At 39.1% G+C, this 12,859-nt stretch overlaps 1 protein-coding gene across 1 annotated transcript; it reads left to right on the top strand.

Annotated features, from left to right (window-relative positions):
• The first annotated feature begins 648 nt into the window (after positions 1-648).
• LOC118841730 (actin, cytoplasmic 1-like) lies at positions 649-2,456 on the top strand. The gene has a single exon (XM_036749322.1). It carries the CDS (start codon positions 751-753, stop codon positions 1,876-1,878), a length of 1,128 nt encoding a protein of 375 aa, XP_036605217.1. The 5' UTR covers positions 649-750; the 3' UTR covers positions 1,879-2,456.
• The last annotated feature ends 10,403 nt before the right edge of the window (positions 2,457-12,859 follow it).

The following is a 12,859-nucleotide window of genomic DNA, read 5'->3' as shown; positions in this document are numbered from 1 at the left end:
CCTTGGATCTGGGTCAAGGTCCTGGTTGGCAGTTCTTGGGGGAGGAGGAGTGCTGCTGTGGCAGAGCTTGCTGTGTAGAAGTAGCTCTGAAAACAGCAGCGCAGCCCCTCAAGCTTGAGACAAAGTACTCTCTACTCTACAAGCAGTCATACCCTGACAAACAGCTCAAGGGTCAAGTAGTTGGCTGGGAACATGAACAGGCAGCAAAAATGGACTCAGATTCAGACTCAGACTTTAGAATCTTTTTTTTTTTGGTGACAAAGAAGATCAAAACATACGGCCAGAAGAAGTCAACAAAGTCAAAGAGCCTACATCAAAGGTCTCCAAGAAAAATATGAATTGGCCTCAGGCCATGAAAGAGCTCAAAAAATTTTGGTAAAGCAAGTAAGAGAAGTAGAGGAAAAATTGGGAATAGAAATGAGAGTGATGCAAGAAAATCATGAAAAACAAGTCAATGACTTGCTAAAGGAGACCTGAAAAAATACTGAAGAAAATAACACCTTAAAAATAGACTAACCCAAATGGCAAAAGAGCACCAAAAAGCCAATGAGGAGAAGAATGCCTTGAAAGGCAGAATTAACCAAATGGAAAAGGAGGTCCAAAAGACCACTGAAGAGAATACTACCTTAAAAATTAGATTGGAGCTGTGAGCTCTTCCACCCAGCGTGCACTTGCCTCCCCCCTGCCTCCAGGTGCGGCACCACCTCCTCCCTCTCTTAAGGGTTTAAACTTGCCACTTCAAAGTTCACCATGGATGATGATATTGCTGCTCTCGTGGTCGACAATGGCTCCAGAATGTGCAAAGCTGGCTTTGCAGGAGACGATGCCCCTCGGGCCATCTTCCCTTCCATTGTTGGGTGCCCCAGACATCAGGGTGTGATGGTGGGTATGGGCCAGAAAGACAGCTACGTGGGGGATGAGGCCCAGAGCAAGAGAGGTATTCTGACCCTGAAGTACCCCATTGAACACGGTATTGTCACCAACTGGGATGACATGGAGAAGATCTGGCATCATACTTTCTACAATGAGCTCCATGTGGCCCCTGAAGAGCACCCTGTGCTGCTGACAGAAGCCCCCCTGAACCCCAAAGCCAACAGAGAAAAGATGACTCAGATTATGTTTGAGACCTTCAACACCCCAGCCATGTACGTTGCCATCCAGGCTGTGCTGTCCCTGTATACCTCTGGTTGTACCACTGGTATTGTGATGGACTCCGGTGATGGTGTGACCCACACTGTGCCCATCTATGAAGGTTATGCCCTTCCCCATGCCATCCTCCGTCTGGATCTGGCTGGCCGTGATCTGACGGACTACCTCATGAAGATCCTGACCGAGAGAGGGTACAGTTTCACTACCACAGCTGAGAGGGAAATCGTGCGTGACATCAAGGAGAAGCTGTGTTACGTCGCCCTAGACTTCGAGCAGGAGATGGCCACTGCTGCATCTAGCTCTTCTCCGGAAAAGAGCTACGAGCTCCCTGATGGTCAGGTCATCACCATTGGCAATGAGAGGTTCCGATGCCCAGAAGCCCTCTTCCAACCATCTTTCTTAGGTATGGAATCCTGTGGAATCCACGAAACTACCTTCAACTCAATCATGAAGTGTGATGTTGACATCCGTAAGGATTTGTATGCCAATACCGTATTGTCTGGTGGTACCACCATGTACCCAGGCATTGCTGACAGGATGCAGAAGGAGATTACAGCCCTAGCTCCCAGCACAATGAAAATCAAGATCATTGCCCCACCTGGGCGTAAATACTCTGTCTGGATTGGAGGCTCCATCCTGGCCTCTCTTTCCACCTTCCAGCAGATGTGGATCAGCAAGCAGGAGTATGATGAATCTGGGCCCTCCATTGTCCACCGCAAATGCTTCTAAATGGACTGTTTGTGTTTTTTTGATTGTTTTTTTTTTTTTTTTTGTCAAAGGGTGTGACATGATAATTGCCCAAAAAAGAGATGAGATTGGCATGGCTTTATTTGTTTTTTTTGTTTGTTTTGGTTTTTTTTTTTTTTTGGCACTTGACTCAGGATTTAAAAACTGGAACGGTGAAGGTGATGAGCAGTCTAAGTGTGTTGGAGGCAAACATCCCCAAAGTTCTACAGTGCGTCTTCAGGACTCGGATTGTACATTTGTTTTGTTTTTTTAATAGTCATTCCAAATATTGTATAATGCATTGTTACAGAGTTACAAGCCTCTGTGAAGGCTGTCCTCTGCTAGAGCAAAGGAGCTATGTAACAAAAATCCAGTGGGGGAGGGGGGAGGAGGGAAGGTACTAGTATTGCTTTACATGTAAATTATGTAATCCTTTAAAAAACAAAAAAACTTTTTGTATCTTCCGCCTTAATACTTGTTCCTTTTTTTTTTTTAAATTGTCAGCCATAATGAATGGCCCCCTAAATTCCCTCCCTGCCCCCAACATAGATGTGAATGAAGACTTTACAGTCTCCCTGCGAGTTTTTTGAGATTGGTGCCAGTACTTGGGGGAGGGGAGGAGCTTTACCTGTACACTGACTTAAGACCAGTTCAAATAAAAGTGCACACATTAAAGAAAAAAAAAAATTAGATTGGAGCAAGTGGAAGCTAGTGACTTTATGAGAAATCAAGAAGTTATAAAACAGAACTAGAGGAATGAAAAAATGGAAGACACTGTGAAATATCTCATTGGAAAAACCACTGACCTGGAAAATAGATCCAGGAGAGATAATTTAAAAATTATTGGACTACCTGAAAGCCATTATCAAAAAAGAGCCTAGACATCATCTTTCAAGGAATTATCAAGGAGAACTGCCCTGATATTCTAGAATCAGAGGGTAAAATAGAAATTGAAAGAATCCACTGATCGTCTCCTGAAAAAGATCCCAAAAAGAAAACCCCTGGGAATATTGTCGCCAAATTCCAGAGTTCCCAGGTCAAGGAGAAAATAGTACAAGCAGCCAGAAAGAAACAATTTGAGTATTGTGGAAACACAATCAGGATGACACAAGATATAGCAGCTTCTACGTTAATGGATCGAAGGGTTTGGAATATGATATTCTGGAGGTCAAAGGAGTTAGGACTAAAACCAAGAATCACCTACCCAGCAAAACTGAATATAATGCTCCAAGGCAAAATTTGGATTTTCAATAAAATAGACCACTTTCAAGCTTTCTACATATAACTTCACATTGTCAAGTTGTAAAGAAGAATTATGACCAATGGAATGAATCATGAGAAAGAAGAAACAGAACCAAAAAAACCCCCAAAAACAAAAACAAAAGAGAAAAAAAAACAAAGGGGAAAAAAAGGCAAGCATAAAGTGTGCCTCAATCTGCATTCAGACTCCATAGTTCTTTCTATGGGTGTAGATAGCATTCTCCATAGTGAGTCCTTTGGAGTTGTCTCTGCACCTTATCAGAGCTGAATAGAAAATTTGACTTTCAAACACAAGAATCAAAAGAAGCATGAAAAGGTAAACAAGAAAGAGAATTCATAAGGGACTTACATTCCTACATGGAAAGATGATATGTGTAATTCATGAGACCTTTCTCAGCATTAGGATAGTTGAAGGGAACATACATATATATAGACAGAGGGCACAGGGTGAGTTGAATATGAAGGGATGATATCCAAAAAAATAGAATAAAATTAAGGGATGAGAAAGGAATATATTGAGATAGAAAGGGAGAGATAGAATGAGATAAATTATCTCACATAAAAGTGGCAAGAAAAAGTAGTTCATTGGAAGGGAAGAGGGGGCAGGTGAGAGGGAATGAGTGAATCTTGCTCTCATTGGATTTGACTTGAGGGAATAACATACACACTCAGTTGGGTAGGGGGAAGGGGATAAAAAGGGGAGATGATAGAAGGGAGGGCAGATAGGGGGAAAAAGTAACCAAGAGCAAACACTTTTGAAAAGAGACAGGGCCAAGGGAAAAAATTGAATAAAGGGGGACAAGATAGGATGGAGAGAAATGTAGTTCACAACATGAGTATTGTGGAACTGTTTTGCATAATTATACATGTGTGGCCTATGTTAAATTGCTTGCCTTCTTAGGGAGAGTGGGTGGGAATGGAAGAGGGGAGAGAATTTGGAACTCAGAGTTTTAAAAGCAGATGCTCAAAAAAAAGTTGTTTTTGCATGCAACTGGGAAATAAGATATACAGGCAGTGGGGCATAGAAATCTATCTTGCCCTACAAGAAAGTACAAGAAAGGAAAAGGGATGGGGAGGGGAGTGGGGTGACAGAAGGGAGGGCTGACTGGGGAACAGGCAAATTGGAATATATGCCATCTTGGAGTGGGTGGGGGAGGGTAGAAATGGGGAGAAAATTTGTAACTCAAAATCTTGTGAAAATCAATGCTGAAAACTAAAAAATATTAAACAATAAAATATGGAATCCAATTAACTACTTTCCTTCTTATCCTAGTTGCATTAGTTTGATTAATGCAAAGGCTTTTCAATTTCATGTGTGCAAAATTATTTATTTTGTCTTTTGTAAATGCCTATATATAATGTTTGGTTAAGAATTCATCATCTACCTACATCTATGAAAGATGAATTATCTATCTCTGTTCTAATTTTTTATGATATGATTTTTAATATTCAGATCATTTATCTATTTTGAATCTATTATGGAATAGGGTATAAGATATTGGTCTAAGCCTAATTTCTGCCAAATTGCTTTCCAGTTTTCTTTCCTGGTGTTTTAGGGTCTATTCAACACTATGTTATTGAGTTCTGTTATTTCTGATTCTTCCTTATCTAACCTATTTCACTGACCTTCTTTTCTATTTTTAGATAAGATAGACTAGACAAGTCACTTAATCTTTCAGTGCTCCAGGTAATTCTCTAAGACTATACATCACATCCTTCTTATTTGCTTTCTTCCTTGTTATTCTTTATGTGCTATTCAAAATGGTGTTTTGTTTTCATGCACTTCCCACTTGAAACTGAAACAAGGAAGACCTGGGTTCTAATACCACCTCTGACACTTTTGACATGAATATGGACAAGTCAGTCTCTCTAAATTTCAGTTTCCTCATCTGCAAATTGGGGATAATATGCCTACCTCAAAGGATTATGATCAAATTCAAATTAGATAATGAGTGTAAAGCACTTTCCAAACTTTGAAGTGCCATATAAGTGTCTATAATGATTATTATTATTGTTATTATCACAAAAGACAAGCATTGTCTGTTAAATCCTGCTTAACAATAGATTGACTTTCTATTGCAGCAATCAGCAATTGGTAAATCATTGTTGGAAAGGTAGTCAGCCAGGTTCATGGGAGGGCAAAAGGACAGAACTCGTATACAAGTGCTTTATCGATAAAGTGAGTAAAGTGATAAATAAATGTCAATCATTACATCATTCACTTGTTCCAGACATTATAATGGTTCCTGCTGAATCATGTGTAAACTCCTCAACCCAGCATCCAAAGCCCTTCATAATCTGTCCCAATCTAAATATACAGAAATTTGTTTTATTACTCCCTGTTCCTAAGTCTGCACTTCAATTTGAATTGTCTCTCAGGCCTCCCTCCAACTCTATCTCTCTCTGTCTCTGTCTGTCTGTCTGCAATCTCAATGTTTAAAATATACTCTAATGAAATCCTATTTCCTATATAAACTTTTCTTACTAACAATAAAAACAAATGATAACAATAATTCAGTCAACCACCATTTATTAAGTGCTTACTGTGTACACTGTACTGAGTGCTGAGATACAAAAAAGGCAAAAATATGGTTCTTGACCACCTCAAGGAGTTCACATTATAATGAGGGAGAGAATTCACAAATGACTGTGTATGTGCAACATATATTCTGTGTAAATGGAAGGCAATCTCAGAAGGAAGACACTATCAATATGGTTGGGGAAGGAGGGAGACTTAGAAAGGTTTCTTGGAGTAGGTAGAATTTGAGCTAAGTTTTGAAGGAGGCCTAGTAAGGAGGAAAAGTATTAGAGGCATGGGTGACAGTGAAGAGGCACAGAGATGTGAGATTGAGGGTCCTATATGAGGAACAACAAAAGACCAGTCTCATTGGATCATGGAGTACATAACAGGGAATAAAGTATAAGAGGACTGGAAAAGTAGACATTGTAAAGAGCTTTAAATGACAAGCAGAACATTGTACATTTGATTCTGGTGGAAACAGTAGGCCCCTGGAGTAAAGAAGTGACATGGTCAGATGGATTTTAGGAAAACAGCTGTGGCAGTCTTGTCGTGAATGGATTGGAGTGGGGAGAGACACAAAGTTAGGAGGAGGTTATTGCAATAGTCCAGGTGGGAGCTGATGAGGGCCTGCTACAGGGTGGTCATAGTATGAATGGAGAGAAGGGAACATATGTATATATAAGTGTATATATATGTATATATATATATGTATATATGTGTGTATATGTATGTGTATATATATATGAGAGATGTTGTAAAGGAAGAAACTACAAGACTTGACAATAGATTATATCTGTGGGATAAATTCAAGTGAGGAGTCAAAGATGACTCAGAGGTTTTGAGACTGGGGGATTGGGAAGATACTGGTGCCCTTGGTCATAAAAGAAAAGTTGGAGAGAGGGAAGAATTTTGAGGAAAAGATAATGAGTTCTGTTTTGGACTCTTTAAGTTTGAGATGTTCTATGGGACATCCAATTTGAGATGCCCAAAAGCCAGCTGTGCTGTGATACTGGCACCTAGGGAAGAGATTAGGACTGGATATTATAGATCTGGAAGTCATCTGCATAGAGATAATTGAACCCATGGGAGCTGATGAGATCACCAAGCATAACTCATCACATTAAAGTGAATAGCACCTCACAGTTTACAAAGCACTGGACATACATTAGTTCTATGGATAAAGCAACTATACTACAAACGCTGTTTGCTGACCAACTGCCACCTATGGGCCAGGCAAGCCTGCCTCATTGTATAATTAAGTCATTCTGAGTGAGAGATAGGAAATGGCATGTGCCATGCTAGTCAAACTACTACCACCACATCAACCATAATTTCCCTTAGATCTTAGTGGAGACAGCCTAAAACCTTGTACCCAAGGGCTGTCTCCCAGAAACAGCATTACCCGCCCCCCACAAACTAGCCTTTCTTAAAGCCTGTACACCTGCCAGCACAGCCCATCATAGAGGAGTGTCACCCTTGTGGAGAAGTGGCTCAGCTATTCCACCAGCACCAGCACCAACTACTGTCCAACTGCCATCAAAATCTAGGGGAAACCTATATGTTTGTAATTTGAAACCATAACCAAGGTACCCTGTGGTGGAAGCTTACTTTAATTAAAGGCGAAATACTTAGATGGAAATAAACAACCTATTAAGTACTAAGCTTATAAACCTCTCCCCATAAAGTGATAATAATATCCTAGGCTCTCTAACTGGGATATGAGAAGCAGCTATAATCTCTAATTTTGAGTGTTATCTTGTGGTATAAGGATCTAAGTGAGACATGGGTGTGGTGGAGCTTTGGGTGTGGTTGACCATGATTTTGGCAAAGACAATAAAGACAACAGCCAGATCTGTTATGTGATGAAGAAAAAGACAGGCACTCTGATAGTATAATGGAATTTCGACAAGAGATTCAGCCAGAGGAGGGGAAAGGAAAGTGAGGAATCAAAAGTTATTCCAATGTTTCAAGATGGAGGCATAGGAAGAAAAATTTTGCCGCCTAGGATAATAATTAAGCAGGGTAACAAAAAAGGCTTTCAGGTCCATTTACGGAGTACCCTGGGAGAGTACGCATTCTCTATGGGGGACTGGAAGGGGGATAGAATCATAGTAGGGTGGCAGGTGATCCTAACCTTGAGGAATGGTTTCTAGATCACAATAAGGACTGGAGTTACTGTGCTCACTCCCTGTTCTGTACCCAGGTAAGCAGTTTGGATTGGGTTCAGTCCTGGGGGTGCCTGCTTCTAATGCAAAGGTCAGGCTCTTTTTTCTCATACTCATTGGCTCACTTTGTCCCCTTCTCAGGCACTATAGGGATGATTTTACACATCTGAGGCTTCCTCAAAAAGCAAGGAGTAAAAAGGCACTCAGTAAATAAAATAAATCCTCTATACACTGGGAACACAAAAGACTCATAAATACCCATTAACTTAATAGTATTTAGTTATAACTGCTGTTGCTAGGAGAATGATATTCAATCATCAACAGGACATAAAGGAGGAATTGTAACTCATCTAATGCTGGCTAACCACCTAGCAAGAAGCAGGCTCCAATGTTGCAGGCTTTCAGAATTTTCCTATATTGGTCAATGAGTAGGTAAAGGGAAGAATGCTAATTGATATATCGGAGTATGTAACATTCTGTTACCAAAATGAAGGAAATGTGTTCCAACATCAGTCACCTGGAGTCAGTATCAATCGTTACATTTGATCTGAGCTCTGTCTTCTTTTTTTGTTGTCTTCATTTAAATTATTGTGAGCATTATACATGTTTCTCTTCTGGTCCTGCTTTCTTTGCTCTGTATAAGGTCATATAAGTCTTCTTCCCATATTTCTCTGAATTCCTTATGTTAACAGTTTCTAATGGTGAAATAATAGTCCATCACATCCATACACCATTATTTGTTTTGCCATCCGCCAATAAATGTGCATCGACTTTGTTTCATGTTTTTTGCTTCTACAAAAAGTGATACCTTGTATATTTTGACACATAAGATCCTTTTTCTGTCATTAACCTCCCTGAGGTATAGACCCAATTAGTGGGATCAATAGATCAAAAGGTATGAGCAATTTAGAAACTTTTGGGGAAAAAATCCAAAATTGACTTCCAGAATGAAAGGAGCTATCTTTCTATAGCCCCTCCAACATTTATTATTTGTTTTTTCTCATCTTTGTTATTTTTCTGGATGTGAAGTGACAACCTGAGAATGATTTTACTGATGATGATGATAAATAATAGCTAGAATTATGCTTTAATATAAGTTTGCAAAAACCTTTATGTATGCCATCTCATTTTATCTTCACAACAACCCTGTGAGGTATGTAGGTATTATTATCAATCCCATTTTACAGATGCAGAAACTGATAATGATAGAGGTTAAGTGACTTGCCCAGGATCATATAGCAAGTATGTGTCATAAGGAAAATTTGAACTTAGGTCTTTCTAGCTTCAAGGCCAGCTCTCTAACAATTATAACATACTGCCTCTCATGTTATCATAAACTTCTATTATTTATAGTTTGTTAACGTGCCCCCCTCCCCCTGGTAACAAAATTAGTTGGTTTCCCTGATATCCTTTTTTCTGTATTTCTTAAGGTCTTGTTGCTGTTATTATTGTCTTTATTTATGTGATTGTATTCAGTGTATATATTGTTCTTTTGGTTCTCCCTTCTTTATTCCACATAACTTCCTAAACATTTCCCCTCTACTTTTGTATTCTTCAAATAAGTGGCACAGTGGCTAGGGAGCTGGACCTGGGGTCAGGATAGTTCTGAGCTCAACTCCAGCCCTAGACACTTACTAGCTCTGTGACCCTGGGTAAGTAACTTATCCTATTTCTGCCTCAGTTTTCTTATTTGTAAAATGAGGATAACAACTGTACATTACCTCCCAGTTTTGTTTTGAGGATCAAATGAAATAATATTTTCAAAATGCTTAGCATGCTATCTGGCACATAGTAGTTATTTAATAAATGCTTGTTCCTTTCTTCCTTCCTTCATATTTGTCCCTTTTTGTCAGGTAATCATACTCTATTATGTTCATATACCATAATTTATTAAGCTATTCCCAATCAACATACTTATGAGTTATTTCCAGTCTCCTGCCGTTTCAAAGAGTGTTGCCAGGAACATTTTTGTATGGTTCTATCATTCTTCCCACCTTTCACCGTCAGTAACATCCTTAGAGTATAGTCTTAGTAGGGGGTAATCAAAAGCAAGAGGGTACAAAAAGATGAACATTTCTATAGCTCTTTTTTTCTACATTCTATATTGCTTTTAAAAAAGAAGAATCTCAAGCCATTTCATAGCTCTGCTAGCAGTGTAATAAATAGCATGCCTGTTCCCCCCCCCTCCCGCAGCAAGACTGGCTCCTTGGAGATATAGTCACTTTGTGCTGTACAGGGTTTTACAGGCATAGCTCTGCTCACATCAAGATACGACTCTCCCCCTGAGGTAAAACCCATGAGTCAACATATATAATTCACTGTAACGCCTGTAACGTGTATAACATATATTTAAATGTGTACTGCAATTGATTTGGACAGCCGCCTCTTCTCCCCCCACTCCCATCAATCATTCCTTGGGGCTTTAAGAGAACAATAGGGCAGCCTATTGGGCCAAGTGGAGACCCAGGAGACAAAGACTTGGTGTTCTTGTTCAGACTTAGCTACTGACTTGTTTCAGGCCCTGGGCAAGTTACTTAACTTCTCAATGTCTCAGTTTCCTTATCTGTAAAATGGGGATAATAATACTTACCTACCTCACAGGACTTGTTGCAAGAATTAATTAAAGTTTATAAAGTGCTTTGAGATTCATGGATAAAAGGCACCGGAGAAGTACAAAGTATTATTATCATAACCTAGCAGACTATAAAAGATAATTTTGCAGGAAAAGGCAAAATTTAATTTCTATACAAGCAGAAACAAAGGCAGATATAGTCACGCAAAGTTTAAAAAATTAGATGGTAGTTTTATAATTTTTAAAAATTTTCACATCTGTGTTGCCCCTACCAACAATCAATATGGGGAACTAATTAAAGTACTGGCATTTCTTCCAGGTCCAAGTTATTGATATGTAGGGCAAGGTCCTTATGGATGGCCAAATATTTTTAGACTAACTATAACTTGTAACTCCTATGGGAACTGGTGTGGGCAGAGTTTGGAGAAACTCATTCCTCCTTCTACTTCATGTTCAAGCATTTGTTCAGTTTAGAGTCCCAGAAAAGCCACTGCTTCAAGTCTCCTGACCTATAAAACAAACCTCCAACCTCCACTTACCTCTAAGGTATGTTGAGAGAAATAAAATACTCTTAAAATGCATGTTACATTATTAGCTTCTTTCATCTGTGGATCTTGCAGAACTTTTGGTGCATTTAATTAGATCATAAAAAGCCCCTCTGAAGCAGGTAAGAATGTGAGTAAAGATCAATAACCTGGTAAGAACATCTAATACATACCTAAAATATACAGAGAAATAGCACAATATTATTTTTTTCATTCACAATTTTTTTAAAAATTTAATTTATGGAATAAAACAACCATTTCCATAACCCAGTACAATAAAAAAGATGAAACTGCAAATCTACTATGCACAACTTGCTACTCCTTTCAAATATACAACAAAATTAATAGCATAATATTGTGGAAAGAGCACAGGACTTGGAGTCAAAACACCTGGGTTTGAACCTTGATTCCTCATCTGTAAAATGAAGGAGGTGGACTAGATGAAATCACAAGCTCCTTCCTGCTCTAATTTGCTATATTCTGTTCTCTTCCAGCTCTGGTGATCTGTGTTTTAAGGTTCCTTCCACCTCTGACATGTCATGAGAAAATCTATAAATCAGAACATAAAGGATTGACACCATTTTCATTTAGGATATGGATAGGGTCTAGACCTGTGATTTCATTGGTATAGGAACTCCTAGGAGAGGAAACTCCCTCTACCAATGCAGGTCAGCACCTTTTCTACTACTTATAGTCTCAGAGAATTGCCTAGAACCTAAAGCACTACAGGTTAAATGACTTGCCAGGGTCACATAGCAAATGTGTGTTTAGAGGAAATATTTAAATCCAGCTTTGAGGCTGGTTCTATATCACTATGCCATTATGAAACATAATTGAATAAAACACAATTGAAACATAACAATAAGAAAACAACTCAATTCAGCTAATATTTATTAATATCCTGTTGTATACAAAGTACCATCCTGTGCATTGGAGCTATAAAGATGTTTAAGACATAGTGCTTGCCCTCAAGTCGCTTACAATCTAGTAGAGTGAGGGGATACAGTTAAGTATGACACAAGGCAGAGCATAATATGGAAGATGGTAAGCTCTAGGTCAGTGGTCCAGGAAAATTTGAAGAGGAAAAACCCACTTTCACCTGGGGGTTGGGTGGAGACCAGAGAAGGCTTTATGAAGAAGGTGGCAGCTGAATTGAGCCTCGAATGAAAAGCAGAACTTGAACAGGCAGAAATATAGAGGGACCAGTTCTGACAATGCCTTCACTGACTAAGGGATCTTGTGCAAATTTGTGCAACACAACTCTGAGTTGGATACTATTCTTCTCTGAGTCATGTTGAAAACCATCCTAAACTTAAATATGACAAAGGTAAATGGTTCAAGCCCTAATAGATATAAACTAACGTGGTAGAGTAAGCAGTGGGATCAGGTTCGTATGATCATAGATCTCAAGCTGGAAAGGGACTTTGGAGCCCATCTAATCCAAGCCCTTCTTTTTTATACCCAATCACAGGAATAGTAAGCATTTTATATCACTCTTTTTTTAAAATCTGAAAAGCACCATCTACCTATCTATGCATATATACATATATAATGTATACATATGTATGTATGTATAAAATCTCATTTCATTCTCAAAACTGCCTCACTTTTATTACATCCATTTTACAGATGAAGTACTAAGCCCCTGAGAGATAAAGTGATTTTAAGGTTGGACAGTGAAAGAGCCAGAACTTGAACCTGAGTCCTCTGACTCCAAATCTAGTACTCCTTCCATTTCACCATGCCACCTCTTTTTGAAGCAATTTGCCGTGTTGTCAACTCATAACAGGCAGCAAATTTCCCTAGTATCATAAAATCACACACCTGGAAGAGTCCTTGAAACAAAGCACCCAGAACACCAGGGGACTTTCTAAACATGAGTTGTGAGAGTGGGAAGGGTCCTCAGAGATCTTCTGGTTCA

Source organism: Trichosurus vulpecula, chromosome 3 (assembly GCF_011100635.1).
Source record: "Trichosurus vulpecula isolate mTriVul1 chromosome 3, mTriVul1.pri, whole genome shotgun sequence".
Classification (NCBI taxonomy): domain Eukaryota; kingdom Metazoa; phylum Chordata; class Mammalia; order Diprotodontia; family Phalangeridae; genus Trichosurus; species Trichosurus vulpecula.
Note: the sequence above shows the minus strand (reverse complement) of the source record. Positions and strands in the feature narration are given on the sequence as shown.

Coding starts and splice junctions, on each gene's coding strand:
- LOC118841730 (XM_036749322.1), top strand. CDS start 751: ATGGATGATGATATTGCTGCTCTCGTGGTCGACAATGGCTCCAGAATG.